General features: G+C 34.3%; 1 protein-coding gene across 1 annotated transcript; it reads right to left on the bottom strand.

Moving 5' to 3' along the window:
* Positions 1-10,366: 10,366 nt before the first annotated feature.
* On the bottom strand, positions 10,367-11,329 carry LOC145674272 (putative prophage major tail sheath protein). The gene is made up of 2 exons (XM_081744108.1): positions 11,120-11,329; positions 10,367-11,065 (listed from the first exon to the last, which is right to left on the bottom strand). Exons 1-2 carry the CDS (start codon positions 11,327-11,329, stop codon positions 10,367-10,369), a joined length of 909 nt encoding a protein of 302 aa, XP_081600234.1.
* Positions 11,330-18,538: the final 7,209 nt, after the last annotated feature.

The following is an 18,538-nucleotide window of genomic DNA, read 5'->3' as shown; positions in this document are numbered from 1 at the left end:
ATCATGGGTTTCAAGGTTTGTTGAATTTTCTACAAAAACCTAATGTAGGACAAGTAAAAGCTTGCATGGAGTCCACTGGCTGTTATAGTGAAGCTTTGGCTGAGTTTCTACACAATACTGGACATTTTGTAAGTGTTGTAAATCCTTATTGTATTAAATCTTATGCAAGGAGTAAGCTCGTACGACAAAAGAATGATCAGACCGATGCAGAAATTATTGCTGATTATTGCCAAAGACAAGAACCTACTCATTGGACGCAACCTTCTCCTGAGTTAAAAAAGTTAAAACATCTTTATCGTTGCTCGGCTGCATTAAAAGATGAATTGACATTAGTAAACAACCACTTAGAAAAAAAGAGAGACTGCCTAAAGAAGTTGCAAATGCTTGGGAAGATCTTGCAATGAACATAGAGCAAAAAACAGAAACAATAAAAAACTCCATACGTAAATTATTAAAGCAACACAAAGAGTTGTTGGAAAATTTTCAACTTCTACTGACTATTCCAGGAATAGGAGAGGAATCAGCAATAGCTATTTTAGCTGAAGTTCCTGACAGAAATGCCAGGCAAATGGCAGCATATACAGGAACTACACCACAAAATACAACGTCAGGTTCATCTGTACGTGCCAAACCCAGATTAAGTAAATCCGGTTCACAAACATTACGTAACGCACTTTTCTTTCCTGCCATAGTAGCCAAGAATCACAATCCTATCATTATGAGTTTTTGCCAAAGATTAAAGGAAAAGGGTAAGCATAATATGGCCATCGTTGGTGCTGCAATGCGTAAGCTACTACATATCATTTTTGGTATTCTAAAATCCAAAAGTGCTTTCGATCCAAATCATATCAAGAACTACAGAGCTAGGAAATTGACTGAAGGCTTAGTGCTTTAGAATCAAACACGCTTGGAGTCCTAGATTAAAATTAAGAGGTTAAAGTTTGATACTATTGTGCAAAATTTATCTATTGCTTTTTGATTACATTCAATTATCATTTGTACTTCTTTCTTTAAATACTCGATATTTTCAGGTGTTATATTGCCTATCTCTGTTGATGCTACTTTTAGCTGTGATTGAATTCTGATGTATCTATCGTTAATAATTCGGTCTGAAACACCCCATTCCCCAGGAGGCAGAGGTTGATTCAACCAAAAAAAAAGAAAGAAGAAAATTCTAAACCAACCCCGAACTCCACCGAAGAACGGACTACGGTAGGTGGATCCGCGCGGCTCAAGATCACCTGATTAACCTGTGACTAGACTGTGATTATCCAGTATTCACTCTGGGATAAGGTTAAACAATAACAAAAATAACCAACCAAAATTCAGTTTTCAAATAACAAATTTTATTACAATAAGTAAAGGTGAATATTTGCTCAAGCGTTTGAAGAACAGATATTCACCAACACGATTAAAATATCCAGAAAAAAATTCAAACAATGAAATTAAATTCCAGAGCAATTACGCAAATTTTCTTTATATTAAAAAAAATATCTAGTACTTTCAGATTGAACTTTGAATTTATAGATTTCTCTCAGTATTTTTAAGCTAAGAGCAATTCGTACTACTAGCAAAGACTCTAGGAAAAAAGAATGTTTAATATTTCGCACCTATTCAGAGAAAATATTTTTCTTGAGGAAAAAATATCTTAATTGATCAATATTACTAATTAAAGAAATTCAAACCATTTAAGTGATTTCAAATGCATGAAAATGCAAGAAAATACATATTAAAATATATTTGTTCTTTTCTGAGTATTTCTCAATAGCTCTGCAGTTTTCGGTTCCCTACCTCTTAAAGTTGTCCGCGAGACTTTTTTTAAATACAATTTCTTATTGTGCAAAACGAGGTTCTTACCACAGATTATACTAATATAACCACAAATTAAAGAAATCAATTCCAGCTTAGTACGATTTAGGACCAAAATTTCGAATCCAGTTCAATCAATCTGACCCATTCAATTTCTTAAATTCATATATATGTATTTATAATTTCAACCCTCTTAATTGCCTCTTCAATTCTGTCTATTCAAAACATTGCAAATAGCATTTCTAGAGACCCGTTTCATTATACCCAAAACAACTTTGGTTCCGAGTCTAATAATGACGTGAGAGAGAGTTTGCATTAAACGCTAAGCTCTGATCAAACAAATTAACATCAGAAAAGGTAATTCATTGTATACTGGACAATCATACCAAGAATTTCCATTCAAAACACCATTTAAGCATTACTAGTGTGGTGAGTCGAAATTTTTTTTTTGGGGGGGGGATTTTTCAATTTTTCGCAAAAACTCTAAAAATATCACGCTTATACTCTGGAAAATACCCGAATACATGTCAGCGATTGAATGCAAGTTATATTAACCCATTTCCAGCTCATTAATGTCACTATGTAACTAACTAAACCCATATGTACAAACTACTAATTAACTGCGAACTTACCAGGATTAAGCGAAACGCAATTTAGCTCCAGTAATATTTTACCTTTGTAGATAATATTACTTCCGTCTGATTGGAACAGCTTATGTCCTATGGTCTAGTACTGACTTTCTGCCGAATTGGGCCCGAGACGAAGTGAGTATAATTTATTTTTTTATTTTGAGGAAAAGGCAGAAAAGGTAGCTTTAAAAAAACTGCAAAACTTTGAAATCCAAACAATATAATCACAAATAGAAGCAGATTTGAGTTACTTTAATGGGCACTTTTGTCTGACCACCAAGGCTCACTCAAGCACCGTCTCCTTGATGCCGGTTTAACTCCATTAAATTTCAAGTAAAATACTTTCCACAAAGGAATAAAATTCTCTGAGATCACAATTACTAACAAAACACTCAATTATGTTCACTGAAAGCATTTCAATACACTCACTTCACCTTTGCCACTTTTTTTCCACTTTTAACTCTGCATTCAACTACAACACGCGCCATGCAAGCTATGAGACAACACACGGTGAACAAGCACACGCGAGCCCAACTCCACCAGCGGAGGCCAAACAGCAAATTCGCCTCAGGAGGCAGCTGCTTTGAAAGCAAGACTTGCCATACAGGATTGGAAATTCTCTCTCACGTTATTTTCGCTCGTTACATCTTTTTCTCTCTCTCTCATTTCCTTTTTTTTTAAAAAAAAAACATTTTCTTTCAAAACGTCTGATACCACATAAACGTTAAATAAGCGTTATTGTAGGCCCATATATAACGCAGATACTTCATAATTGAATATAATTACCCTAAATATCAATAATATTTGATTAGATATTAATACAAATTTTGCATTCAATCAAGGTTTACATTTTTTTAAAAATTCCAGTCAATACAAATCTCTATTTCCATGTAGCTGGAATGTTACAGGTCCAACTGATAATTTACAAAATCTAGTCCCGAGGCAAAAATTACGTTTATCAGTGGCTTAATCCAGGATATTCTGCCTAACCTTTTTGACCTAAAATATTTAATGGAATGAGATGATCTACCAGTACCAATGGATAGAAGCACTATATCATCGTTAGGAAACAGCTTTCTACTGCTGGCATAGCTACATGCTGCCGGATTATTAGCAAATACCTCTCCATCTATTAATACCATTTCCTTTTGGTTGACTTTTAGATGTTTAGGTGCAAAATAAGTAGGTGCTGCTGTTGTGGCTCTCAATACATTCCTTAATTTAGTAAGATTCCTATCATCTTTCCAACTTTTGAAGAAAAATGGACAGTTGTAAATATCATAACTTGTGATCAACACATTACTTAAAGTGTTTTTAAGGATATCATCGCATAAATATTTATGAAGGACATACTCAATATTTTTACTAGGATACTGTGCACCATTAATCCAAGAAAATATTGATCTTCTTAGAAATGAAGACTTAAAAATATGCGGTCCATACTCCTGATAAAGATCAACTAAATCTTCAGCTGAATATTGTGGTTTTCCTTGACAACTTCTTTAACATAGCCCTGCTACAATAATGCCACCAGTTGAAGTACCAGCCATCAGATCAAAGATTTGAGAAATAGGTTTATTTGTTTTTTGCTCTATTTCTGCTAATATCACTGCTGGAATAATCCCTCTTATTCCACCCCCATCAATTGAAAGGATATATTTTGTCATTTATGCTAAAGTCTAGATGTTCTTGCGTATTTTTTATTACTGGTTACTCAAAATTGCTGTTTGTTTTATAGATTCGCTGAATGCATAACCGATGTACTAACTTTCACATTGACTTTAATACGAGTTGCTTAGTAACTTTGTAAAACAACTCTCATGAAATAAGAAATTACAGTAAGTAGTTGGTGTAACTCTGCGCCCACACAAACTGAAAGTACTTATCCAGAGTTACTAATTTAAAGAAGATATCGGTCTAAATTAAAACTTTTTGTTATTCTTTATAGCTAAATAATTTGTTGACAATAAAGACGGTATCTCTTGCTGAAGAGATTTGATATTCTTTGATGTAATATTATCCATGTCAGGTGATTGTGTTTTTAATTGCGATTGTATGCGTATATATTTATCAGCTCTAACTTGATTAAGTTGATAGTTTACTGCATCCAAACTTGAAGCAAACATCACATTCAGTAGTGGCTTGATCCACCCTATTTTTCCAAATCTCCTTGAATTAGCTATGCTTCTATCTGTTCTACCAGTACCTATTGATTACAGTATAATCTCGTCATTTGGAAACAATTTCTTACCACTTGCATATGCACAAGCGGCTGGATTATTAGCAAATACCCCGCCATCCACTAATACTCTGTCTATTTGGTTGATTTTTAGATGTTTTGGTATAAAATAGATAGGTGCAGCTGTTGTAGCTCTGAGTGCATCTTTTAATTTGACAAAATCCCTATCTTCTTTCCAGCTCTTGAAAAAGAAAGGACGGTTGTTATGAATATCATAACTGGTAAGCAGTACATTACTTAAGGTGCTTCGTAAAGTATCATCACCAAAATATTTATCCAATACAGATTCAATATCTTTATGTGGGTATTGTGCGCAATTAAGCCAAGAAAATATTGATCTTCTCAAAAATGAAGATTTAAAAATATATGACCCGTATTTTTGGTAAAGCTCGACTAAATCATTGGCTGAATATTGAGGGGTTTCCTTGTTTATCTTTTTTACATAATCCTGCTATAACAATTCCACCAGTTGATGTTCCTGCCATAAGATCAAAGATTTCAGCTATCGGTTTCCTTGCCCCCCTTTTCTATTTCTGCTAGAATTACTGCTGGTATGATACCTCTTATGTCCCCTCCGTCAACGGATAAAATGTATTTTTATCACTGTGAAGTTTAGTTGTTATTTGTGTTTTTGCTCAAGCTCATTAACTTCTTCAATGAGGTTTTTACCCGCTCCTCAAGACGATAAACTGTTTCCATTAGTCCGTGATTTCGTTCTACAAATTGATCATGAATTTGTACTCTTAAATCAAGCTTAGCGAGCCACCAAATTGTTGCTATGGTTTGTATTACCATCGTTATTATTACTGTGATTGGGATTTTTTGTTTTTGCATGCTTTTTCTGATTTTATAATAAGACTTTCAATTATTTCTTGTTTGGTAGTGCTCATAAGCGTCAAGTTAAGTGCAAGCGGCATAAGAAAGAGAATGGAAAAAAACTATTTTAGACATTAAGTGATAAGGTTGGTAACTTATGGATTAATCTAAAAAAAAATATCTTATTTTAGTGAGAATTTCCTCAAAAAATAAATGTAACAAACAAAATACCCATTTTAAATGTTGCTATATTAGACAATTTTTCCTTAACTTGACATGTATAAACATTTCCTATTGTTTCCCAGTTATGAAATATTACTGCTCAGATTCGTGTTTTTCAGCATTATAGAGCAAGTGTATAATTTCATCGTATGGTTTATTGTGCCGTGATCTTAGTAGAGCTACATCTCTTGGGGTTTTTCCATCTTTATTTCTAATTGTAGGATTTACACCTTTCTCCAATAAAAACCTTATGATTTCTAAATCTCCTCGATATGCAGCATTGTGAAGTGCTGTACTTCCATACCCGTTGATAATATTTACATTAATTCCTTCGTCTATCAAAAACTTGACAACTTCTAAGCATCCTTCTCCTGTAGCATAATGCAGTGTAGTAAGCTTAGAAATTTGCTTATTTACATCTAATAAATTTTTCACTGAAAACTTTACAATTTCTAAGTTACAATTTTCAGATGCAATCCGCAGTATTGTTTTATAATTGTCTGTAGCTTTTGCTTTCATATAGCAATAGGTAATAATAACACATACTACTATTATTATAAACCACCAAAAGTGTGGCTTATTCTTTGAATCTCTGCTCATGTTTAACACTTTTCTTAATATTAAATAGTTGTTTTGCTTATTTTCTCTCAACGTTTACTGATATATGCTGATAACCCAGTGCGATAACCTGAACTATCTAATACGTGTTCTGCTCTGTCAATTACCCATTCACCATCTATATCTTGACGAAAACCTAACGAGCTAAGTTTCGCCTCTGCAAATAGTTCTGGATTACCAGGCATAGTGATGTCTAACACTGCATTATTTCGTTCTAGTAGTTTTAATTTAGCATTCGCTGCACTTAGTGCTGATTCTACATTAGAGTAAAGCGTCTGTATGGTATAACTTGGACTACCAGAGCCAACTGTTTCTGATATAGTTTCACCTCTTTCATAACTACGCCATTTTGCAATCACTGAGTTGTACCTACTTACGGAAAAATGCACTTTTCAATTTATCGTGTCTGGAGGTCTAATAGCTGTTGTTCCTAAAGCTTTTCCAGTTGCCGACTTTGCTTTGCCTTTTGGAATAAAGAGTATGTATCCGCCAGCTAACTTTGCCATTGCCTCGCGTTCTATTGCTATTTTTGTTAGTAAACTTATATCAGTTTCTTCTATTATTTGGTTAATATATGTAATCAACACATTTTCAAACTCTTCTGCAACTCTGCACCCATATCCGGGTTTTTCTGCTATTTCCTTAACCAAGTTACCTAAAGTAATTTGATGCCATTCTTTAGATACTTTCTCTTTTAATGAGAGTCTTAAATTTGTTGCATGAGCCTTTATTAGTAAGGTTTTATGTGGACTCTGTACCGTAATTTCATTAATTGTATATACACCCATGGGCGTCACTCCGATTTCCCTATACCCTAAAGAAATATTCAATTCATCTGGGATATTTAAGTTTTCATCTCTGTAATCAACATACACTTCAACTACATCGTCTATTGTCCCAGATTAATCGGTAAGGCGCAATGATATAACTATCTATAATTGATTCACATTTATCTATTATAAAATCTAGCTGTATTTATTCCCAGACCTTTAATTTTGATTTTTTACTGGTTTCTGAATAGTAGGAAGCATTATCTTGAATCTTGCAGGCAAAAAGCTTCCGTATTCTGCCAAACCCAAGTTCTCTGCTAGTACTAATTCTACTACTCCATCGGTAAATCCGTAATATTTCCAGCAAATCAGATCTAGCATTTCACTTTCTTTGCTCACATAATATGTAGTCATCTGTAGCTCTTCAAACTAAATTCAACTTTTCTCGGTAGTCCATTAGGTAAAAAACACATCTACTTTTCTTCCAACCTAGTAATTACGAATTGTCCTCAAATATTACCTAAACTATCTACTAATAGCCCTTCCCATAATAGTCCAAAAAATCATAAGAAAGAAGAATCGACAGCATGACGAAAAGATTTGAATAGAGGAATGTTTTACCTAATTCTGTTTTTTATAGCAACCAATTATGCTCAATTTTGTTAAAATCGGGAGAATAAGGCGGTAGATATAAAATTTCTGCACCAACTCCTTTAGCAAGTTCAGTAATCTTATTAGACTTATGAAAAGTAGCATTATCAAGAATAACAGTTTGTCCAGGTTCCAAAATCGGTCTCAGAAACTGCTCAAACCATTTATTAAAGATATCCATATTGCAGTGGCCTTCAAAGGTTAACGGATCAATTATTTTTCTTCCACTTAAAGCTGCAACTATGCTGATTCGTTGAGTTTTCTTGCCAGATTTTAGAGCATAAAACCGCTGTCCTTTCTGGCAATATGCATAGGGATAGTCTTCAGTGCTATCAATGCCAGACTCATCTATATACACTAATTCTTTAAGTTCTTTTGTCGGTATAACCTTTGCAAATTGAGCTCGCTTTTCCTCATTTCTTTCTTTATATCGGTAGGTCTTTTTTTCTTGTGAATCCTATATTTTTAAGTGCTCGATGAATTGTTTGTCTACTAATATTGCCCCAAAGCTTAGCCATCTCTGAGTTTTGCTACCTTGTTCATTTGCAAATTCGGCAAATGCATTCCAGTTGGTAATTTTATGGTTATAGCCCACGCTCCCAGGCTTTTTTGACTGAAAATCTCCCGTTTTCTCACGTCTTTTCTTCCACTCATATAAAGTTGTTTTTCCGATCTTAAATCTCTTGGCAACAATTTCTCCACTCTCTCCTTCATCCAACACTTCCATTACCTTTTTTCCTTAAGTCATAACTATATGCTACTGGCATCTTTACCTTCACTACTATAAATCCATATCTTACTCTTTTCGGACTATTATGGGAAGGGCTATAATTTTTTACTACAGTTTTTGTGTTTGATTAACGATCTTTCATACTAAATTTATCAATATAAAGATGATAGTAGGGTTTATTTTTCCTCAACTTGAATTAATTCTTGAACTTCATCGACAGAAAGACCTGTACACTTAACAATAGTGCTAATATCAACATTATTAGTCAACATCGCTTTTGCAACTTCAATCTTTCCTTTCTCTTCACCAATTTTGATTCCTTCCTCTTTAGCATCATCAAGTTTTTGAGCAAGAACAGCCTGTTCATCACGAATACGCTTTATCTCTCCTTCATAGGCTAGAAACTCCTTCTCTGACCAATTAAATCTGTTTATCTCTTCATACGCTTTTTTGATTATTGCATCACTTCCTATTATCCCTTCTAATTCCTGCTCACTTGTTTCATCAGCGTACTTAAAAAAATAGACCCATTTTTCAACTACATTTTCTAATTGATCTTCCTTAGTTTTTGGAAACTTTGGCAACTCAATAAATGTAAAATAAAAATATTTCAAGTCATGTTCATTAGTCTCTTCATCTCGAATGGTATGCTTTGACTTATACTCAGCCTTATCCGGAAATAAGATACAATCTGCTATAGCAATAAAAATAATTTCTTTAAGATTCTCATATTGATCACCTTTGTTAGCCTGCCTTGAATATGCTTTAGCTGCATAGTACTGGGCACGTTTTTCAAATCCTTTTGTCTTAGCAACCTGCATTTCAACAATCACTTGTACTCCATTTTCATCCCTGCAGAGAACGTCAACTATACTTTGCTTTTTAGATGCAATTTCAGCATCCATTATAGTGCTGAGGAACTATTTCTTTTATTTAATCTTTACCAGTAAAGCTCAGAATATCATTAAGAAAATGAATGAGGATATCTTTATTCTTTTCAGTACCAAAGATACGCCGAAATGCTATATCATTTTTGGGGTCGAGAAATTTAGATAAAGCCATAGTAAAAATACTTAAAAAACATTAATAGTTATACAGCATTATTAGCAATTTTTCAATAAGAAAGTGGCTACATGAAAATATATTCATCTATTCTATTAAATACCTAACGTTGCTTGTAACAAAGCCATCTGCTCAACACCATTTATCTTTCTGATCATATTTTCAGCATCGATCTCTATCAGTTCATTACCACCGATAGTAAGTTTATAGTAATGAGCAGCTACAATACACTTCAGCGTTGCTTTTTCAGCTGGTTCCCAACTACCAAAATCAAATTCTCTGAATATTCCCCTGAGGTTTATGATTACAGCTTCAATATCATTGCTACCACTACCTTGTAATCCTCCCCTTAGCGTCAATGATACCGAATTTCCATTTATCAACCCAAATAGCCGAAAGAGTTCTGTATCGTATTCAGAAAAAGTAAAGTCTGCTTCAAGTTTCTCCATGCCCATGTCAATATTTACTGGAATATCCATACCACCAGCTTTATATTCCTCTGTTTTAATGGTGAGTTTTGGTAGGGTAATTTCATCAATTTTCCCTGCATAACCACGACCATCAACAAATACGTTAAAATTTCTCAGTATTTTTGGTAACACTTTGCTTTCTCCTAACTTATTACACTATTATTTACGAGATGAGATTTGAATGTTATTTGCTCAGCCGGATATGATGGTGTAAACTCAAAGTCAAAGTATACTTTTCCACTTGCAATGTTTGTTGGTGTATTGAGTTCTGGTGTTGCATAACATTTTCCGCTAATAATCGCCCCTTGTGCTTATAACTTGCCAGATAGGAATTCACCCCCTCAATTACATCATCTATGTAAGTTGCGATCAACTGCCCATAGATGAGCTCGAAGTAACCTATCGTTAATTAAATCTGCAGTACGCCTCACTGATAGAAAAGCCCATTTTGAGTCATCTGAACATGTTCTATTTCCCCAAAGTCTGTAGCCATTTTGATGAATTATCGTTGTTACTTCATTTAAGTGGTTTGCTCTACAATTTGTATTACCGAGCGTAAAATCAATAGGCCTGCTCGTGCCAACAATACCGTTTATTTCTTTATTTGAAGGTGAGTGCCAAAATCCTTGTTCGCTGTCTATTTTAGCTATTAAACCGGCTACAAAAGAACTTGCTGGCAAGATTTCTTCCTTTCCTTCAATAAGTACCTTCACCCATGGATCAACTACGTAAACTCTTGAGCTGCCTACAATTTTTCTCCATTTTATTGCTTCTTCATCATTGGTATTTGATCCATCTGGTACTATTATGCTTCTCAGCTTTTCTGCTATAGGAATTAATGCTGCAACCACTGGATTTTTGCCATCTTCTGGTAGTTGGTGAGTAAACTGAGGAGCAATTAATATTCTTGGGGCAACATGAACTATACTTTCACTGCTGAGGAATGCTTGAATTCCTTGATACTCTCCAGTCTCTTTATCAACACCGCCAATTATATTTTTCAGCGTCTCTTCTTCTTCTTTTAATTTTGAATCGCTGTTTTCACTTTCCTAAACCCTAATTACTGTAACTGTTGCACCAACTTGGGAAAATATTTCATTTACTGCAGAAGGTAAACTGCCACTCTTTCCAAGCCTTGCTGCTTCCTTTAAGCTTCCTGCTATCAGTATTGGTCTATTCAGCGGAAATCTTTCCACTTCTACTTCAGGTGCAGTACCAATTACTCCTATTACTGATGATTTAGCTGTACGTACTGATCTTGCTCCTGAGGTTACCTCAATAACATTTACACCATGTAAAAATTCTTCAGCCATTTCTTTTAACTTTCTTGTATTTTTTTCCTGAAATCATCGAGCAAAGTCTGTAGCTCATTTTCACTCTTGGCTTCTTCAATCTTTCTCTTGGCTAAATCTTCAAGCTCTTCACATTTCATTATTTCTTTTACTGGTTTTCTCACTTTTTCCTCAATTATTCCTGTCATTTCAATAACCATAATACCACGGACTTTTGCTAAAGGTTCTATAATTTCTTTATCCTTTCCATTCATAGATTCTGGTGCTGCTAGAATGCTTTTTGCGGCTTCCGCTTGAATTTCGTAAGATTTAGCTTTTTGGTGAGAATGACCTGCATATTGGTGAGTATGATTATCATAATAGAAACGCATACTATCAAATGCACAAAGCTTCGTATTATCCAGCAACTCCTTTTGTATATCTTCTTTAGTACGCTGAGCAATTTCTCCTCCTTTTGTTAGACAATAACTTTTTTGCCAATCAAAATTCTTTGGCGCTTCATACCAATCATTTCCAGTTGGCTTACTTTCAAGCGTTGTTGTCTCTACTTGTTTGTTATTTTCAAATCTAATATAAATTGGCATTGGTTTTCTCCGTTTTCTAGTATCTAATTCCAAATTTTGTGGGTGGCATCTAATCCTGGGCATTGCCAAGCCCTGAGAGTCCTTTCCACATCTACCTCAAGTCCTGTGGTGAGAAAATTACTGCGAAAATTGTATAATCCCCATTGCAAAAATTGAGTGTAATAATTATTGCTACTTGTATAATAGTACGGTGATGTGTAAAATAAGATTGCTACTGTCTTATTAGCAGGAATTATGACGATACCAGAACTAGAAAATCCACTACTTGAGTTTCCTAAATTATAAATATTCTGCCAGCTAATTGACGATATTTGCCCTTTATTAGTATTGGTGTTATTGGGGTTTCCTACAAATGCTCCTGCTCCTTCATATTGCGAACTCCAAGACGCTGAAACAACAAAATTTAATGATTAAGTTGTTAGCAGCTACATCCAGAAGTTCGTTATCAAGTTGAAGTTGTTGCAAACGTTCTTTCATATATTCATATTCAATTTCAGATTGCATGTAGAAAATTTTCAAAGGTCTATTTGGTGTCATACCAAGAAATGATCTACCAGCAGCCATGTGGACAAGCCAAAAGATCAAAAAGTCACTTTTGCCGATTTTAGGTAGGCCACCCAGCACCAACAGACCTCTTTTTGTTAAAATCCTTGGTGAAATTATATCTTCTGGTATAGGAGATTGATCATTCAAGTATTCTTTCATACTGAAAAAGGGAATTTTTTACCGATATTGAAAAAGCTTTGTTCAATAATAATTTCTCCAATTTTTAATTAAATGATAGGAGCCAAGGTTTTGGCTTTAATTTTCGCAAGTAATTTACCCAAATGCGGTTCTTCAACCATATTCAGGCAGCCACTGCGATTTTAGCTGGAAATCCCCAAGTATTAATCGTCTGACAGACAAATGAACGAACCTCTGTACCATCATCTTTCTTGATTCCAACCATGCTGATCACCTCATCAACAATACCTGGAATTTCACTAGCAGTTTTAGCCCCTTCACATTGAGGCAGCCAAGTTGAGCGATTGAAATCAAGGTATTGCCCAAGAGTTCCAACTGTAATGATGTCTTTGTCTCTGATATGTTGAAATTGATTAAGCCAGGCCATCATCTCTTGAGCAAGTAATCCGTAAACAGCTCTCATATCTTGTTTTCCTGATCTTTCAGAAAAAGCTTCAGGTTCCATTTTTGCCCATAATAAACAAAGGCGTGATGCTACGGTAATACTGTCAATAAAAATGCATTGATATTTGGAAAACTCCGAAAAGAGCTCTCTGTATTTACTTGATACATGCTCATGATGTCTGACTATATGCTTGATCAGATTTCAGCGCAGGGTTTGGTCCACCAATAAGACAAGCAACATCTCTAGCTTCATTCCAAGTGCGAACACTTATCGAATCCCCTTGCCAATCTTGAACAGCAAGTAAACCTGCCTCAAAATCAAGACAAAGTGTTGTTAACTCATCGAGGGTTTTAAGTAGGCTAGTCTTGCCGATTCCATAAGGTCCAAAGATTACTACTTTCACACCTGTGACCATTTTTGCTCTTTCTTTGCAGTTTATTGTTTTCATATTTTCCCCCCTTATAGTTGGAAATCTCGTTTTAGGTATGATTTAAGGTGGGAAAACTCTGCGTAGTTTGTTGATTGTGTCGCAGAGAGTTGATTTTGGTATACCAGATCTTCTGGAAATTTCACAAATGCTGTGATCTTCTGCCAATAGTTTACATATTTTTCTTAACTCTCTAGGTAACTTTGCAATTGCTTCATTTACGTCATTGCGTACTGCAGAGCTATATTCAAGGCTTTTATCGCTCACTTCGTATAAAGCTTCATCAACAAAATTAATGGTACGTTTTTTACATAGTTTTTTTCTCTTTCAAATTAAGAGCACGGCATTTAACGTACTGTTTTATAAAATGTCCTTCAAGTTCATTAAGGCCAGGCAAGCAGTCAAGTAAAAGATCTTGTTCAACATCTTCAATGTCTTTATAAGCAAAAGCTTTTCCTCTCTTCAGAAGTTTAGCATAGTGTCGTGTGTGTTTAACAACTTTTGGGTTAATACCAGTATAGGAATTTTTAGAATGCATATTTTGCCCCTCTATTAAGAAATGGTTGAAGTGTTAATGATCTAATTGTGATAAACCCAAGTATTTGGATTTTCTACAGGAATTACGCTGCCATAATGCGGTGATTTGTAGTGTGTGGGTAGTAACCTGTGATAGACTGTAACCTTTTTGTTCTTCTCTGGATCAAGTATTTTTTGCCCAAATTCCATACCTTCAACGCAAAGTACTCAGTATTTGTTTCTTGCAGCGCTTTTGCCTTCTTTGTTGAATTTAACGTAGCCTTTGGTAGCAAGAACATCGAGACGATCACGAATAGAATGTGTACTGCCAAGACCTTCTTTATTTTCAAATGCCTGACAAAACTGATTAATTGTATAAACATGGCCCTTACGTCCTTCTGCAAATATTAAGTCCAAGATAATGTCATATCTACGAGAACGTTCGGCATCTAGTTTCCCACCATAATCTTTATTTACCAGCCTATGACTCTGGATCAATCTCATACCAATGGTCATTAACTTTATCAACGCATTTTGGTGAAATAGAATGACCGTTACGTAACTCAAATATCAATTGACGATTGCTGTTTTTCTCATCCGGCCTAAACATGACCATTCCAGTAGTATAAAATCCCCTCATACTACTTGCGTCACTAAAGCTTTGAAATGGATCTTCTTCCAATAACTTCTTTGGCATTTTTTTTTGTATGATGCACTAAAATTACTCCAGCATCTGGATTGATTAGAGAACGCAGTTTTTCAACTCTCTCCTAGAGAAAGAAAATCATGGCATTATTATCATTCTCACTACCATGTTCATCAGCATCAAATATATTACGCAATGGATCAATGGCAATGACATCAACTGTACTTGGATCAAAGATCTTTTCTGCTTCAGTGACAATGTCTTTAATGCAGTCTTCATTTAAAAGCAGCCTTGTTTGTGGTGTAATAGCTAAATTACAGGAAACTAATTTACGAACCTCTGGATCAAGCTTAAGTTGTTTCATGCGCTCACACATGTAGAAATAACCAACCTCTGTTTGATGATAAAGATTTCGTAAAGGTTTAGTAGGTGACATGCTAAGGAATGATTTTCCTGCAGCCATATATAAGCCATGAGATGAGAAAATCGCTTTTACCAACCTTCGGAGCTCCACCAAATACTAAAAGACCACCTGCAGTTAAAACTCTTGGCTCAATAATATCACCTGGTCCAGAAGATTTTTCGTTTAAGTATTGATCTGCAAGAAAGAAGGTAACGTTTTTTCTACATGGTATGCGAACAGTTGTAGCTAAAAACTTTTCAACATCTATCCCTTCTTGAATACAATCAGCAGCATCCCAAGTTTTTGGTTTATCTTCAGGAATCTTAAGCGTAACAAGTGATGCAACACCAAGTTCTAAAAGTTTCTTTTCAGCGTTTTTGGCATATTTATTGCCTGCTTCATCATTGTCTGGCCAAATGATAATATGTTTACCTTTTAGCAAAGTCCAATCTGTTTTCTCAATAGGTGCATTCGCCCCAAACATCGTTGTTGTTGCCGTTATGCCTTTATTTATTAAACTTTCAGCACATTTTTCACCTTCAACGAAAACAATTTTGTCAGATTTAATTATACCTGGAATATTATATAAAGGTCTTGGGTTTGGTGCAGTACTACTTGAGTTTTTTTTTACATCAAAACAGCTATATCGTTTTTCTCCTGTAGCATCATAATAACGATAAAATTTAGCTATTACTTGGTTGTTTTCATCGTGGTAATCCCAATGTATTTCTGATTTATTTAAGTATTCCAACTGATTTGGTTGAAATGTTGAACGGCCAAGCCATTTTTCTATATCTTCTATGGTATCAAGAAACTTCGTCTTGCCAGTAACATCCCGCCAGAGGTCAAATATATCACCACCGTCGCTCGTGGCAACATCAACCCATAATTCAGCTTTTTCTCCTCTTATTTCTACTACTAAGCTTTTTCCCCTATCTACCCTAATATTACCAACATAGAACTTACCGCCGTGGAAAGTACCATTTGTTAACAAGTAGGATAAAGATGATTCTATTCTTGAGAGTAGTTCTGCTTTTACTTCTGCTGCTCTTTCAAATAAGGCTTGCTTGTCATGCATATTGTTTTCTCCTGTTAAAATAAGCTATGTTTGTTGACAAAATCTTTTTTTTTCTGTTACATAGCTCATGATGATGTTTGTAAAAGCTGGTAATTTAAAATACAGTCATAAATGGGTAGAGAGATGTCTCTGTACCTTTTACTATAGTAATACCGGATTTCTCATAGGTTTTTCCGGAAGGGTAGACAATTTTTTTTTCAAGCATAAGTTGATACTGTCCATATTTACTCCAAATATCTGCAATTCAGAAGACCAGGTTTGCTAGGTCTTACTATAGTAAGTTCGACAAAATTACAAAAACTGTTCACTTTTTTAAAAAAATTTGCACAACTCCGCTTTCATACTCCACTAAATGACCTCTTTTCTAAAGACTAGAAATGCAGTCGGAAATATGAATTGCTCTAAAAAGTTTTCATTGAAATTACAAAAATGCACAGGTAACGCAAATTCTGTAAAGGACAATGGTGGTATTGAAAATTTAACTCTGCTCTCAACTTACACTCCTCAAAAAAATTACAAAATTTAATTTCATTTTAACTTTAAACAAAAAGGCTGCCTATAAGTTGCATCTGCATTATGTTGCAAAATATACTATACTTTGCTTATGAGACACTTACATAACCAAATAGGCTATCTACCACTTTTCTTCTTCTCTCCTCCATAACAGATATATACTGTAAATGTGGTTTGAAATATGAATTGCTCTAAAAAAATTTTCGTTACGATTTTTCTATTAAACTTTAATAGGGCTTAACACATTTACAATATACTCAGGGGAGAGATTTTCCGTCTATAAGAAGTAGCCATAAAAATGCTATATTAGTAAAACTATTCATAATAGTTATTTGTGAATTAAGTACTTTAGATTCGAGATTATATAGACTTTTGGCAGTTTAAGCCATTTTAGATTGGAAAATGAAATCTCATTAAGCTGAGAAGTGGGCTACTGTAGAGGAGTTTAACATAATTTAAGGTCACAAGTTAAGCAAACTACTATAATGCCATAAAAAGCTGTTCCTTGGCTGATTTTGAGTGTTTCTTAGTTTAGAGAAAAACCCTATTATTATAAATAATAAAAATAAGGTATATAATAATACCCTATTTATATTTTTCATTCTTATTTATTCTTCACTTTTTTAACCTTTGTAGATAGCTCTCTAAAAAAAAGTATTTGAGATAGGAAACGTTAAATTCTTTTAAAAAAAAAATTCTATACAAGGCATGAAAATAGTGTTAAACTTACATGTAAGTTTCTTTCGTGATAGTAAGACTACTGAAACTACCTTTTAGTTGAGTTTAGAGTTCTTTTATAAGCGATCTTTAATCAGTGGCTACTGCTTTACTTAAAAATTGTAGCTACCTGTACAACGTAGGTTTTCTCCTTTAGTTTTTAAATTTCTGTTTTGCTTATAATATAAATGACCTAACAATTAAATTACAATATGTATTCCATTCAAGATTTCAGCCAATATGGGAGTATTCCGGAAAAAGAGGATACGACTTGTTTGTTCTTTAGGCGTGGATGTCTAAAATTACAGAAATGGACCATTTTTTCTATTGAGCTTTTTCTGCACCTAAAAATTTATGTACCGCTTAAAATGGAGACAAAGATTTAAATTTATTTATTTACGTCTCCAATTTTATCGCGTACAATGGAGACAAAGATTTATATTTCATGTTTTATGTCTCCATCATTTATTGGTAGGCAAACTGAGTTAAAACAACTACTGGAGCTTACAGAAAAAAATACTGCATCTTTTGTAGTAGTCAAAGGAAGGCGCCGTATAGGAAAATCTCGTTTAATTCAAGAGTTTAATAAGCATTTCGAGCAATATTACTCATTTATAGGCTTGCTACCAGAAAAACACACTACAATATCCCATCAACTTAATGAATTTTCTAGACAAGTTGCTAGACAATTTAATACATCTTTTGCTAGGTATGATGACTGGAGTGACTTACTATGGGCAGTTGGTGAACGTTTACTATCTGGCAAAATATTCTTGCTCTTCGATGAAATTTCTTGGATGGGCTCTAAAGATCCAACTTTTTTAGGCAAAATAAAGAATTTTTGGGATATACAGCTGAAAAATAATAAGCTAATTTTTGTTGTTTGTGGATCAGCTTCATCCTGGATCGAGAAAAATATACTTAGTAGTACTGGTTTCGTAGGGAGAATATCGTTAACTTTAGCACTCGGAGAATTATCACTTTCTGATTGCAACGAATTTTGGCCAAAAAATATTTCAGCATATGAAAAGTTTAAGGTGCTTGCAGTAACTGGCGGAATTCCAAAGTATTTAGAGGAGGTAAATTTTAAACATAGCGCTGAAGAAAATATTAAAAGGCTTTGTTTTACAAAAGGTGGGTTTTTAGTTGAAGAATTTAATCAAATATTCTCAGATTTATTCATGCAAAAAACTGCTTTTTATAAGCAAATAGTCAGA

The sequence above is a fragment of the Thermobia domestica genome, chromosome 17, assembly GCF_964235325.1.
Source record: "Thermobia domestica chromosome 17, izTheDome1.hap1.1, whole genome shotgun sequence".
Lineage (NCBI taxonomy): Eukaryota > Metazoa > Arthropoda > Insecta > Zygentoma > Lepismatidae > Thermobia > Thermobia domestica.
Note: the sequence above shows the minus strand (reverse complement) of the source record. Positions and strands in the feature narration are given on the sequence as shown.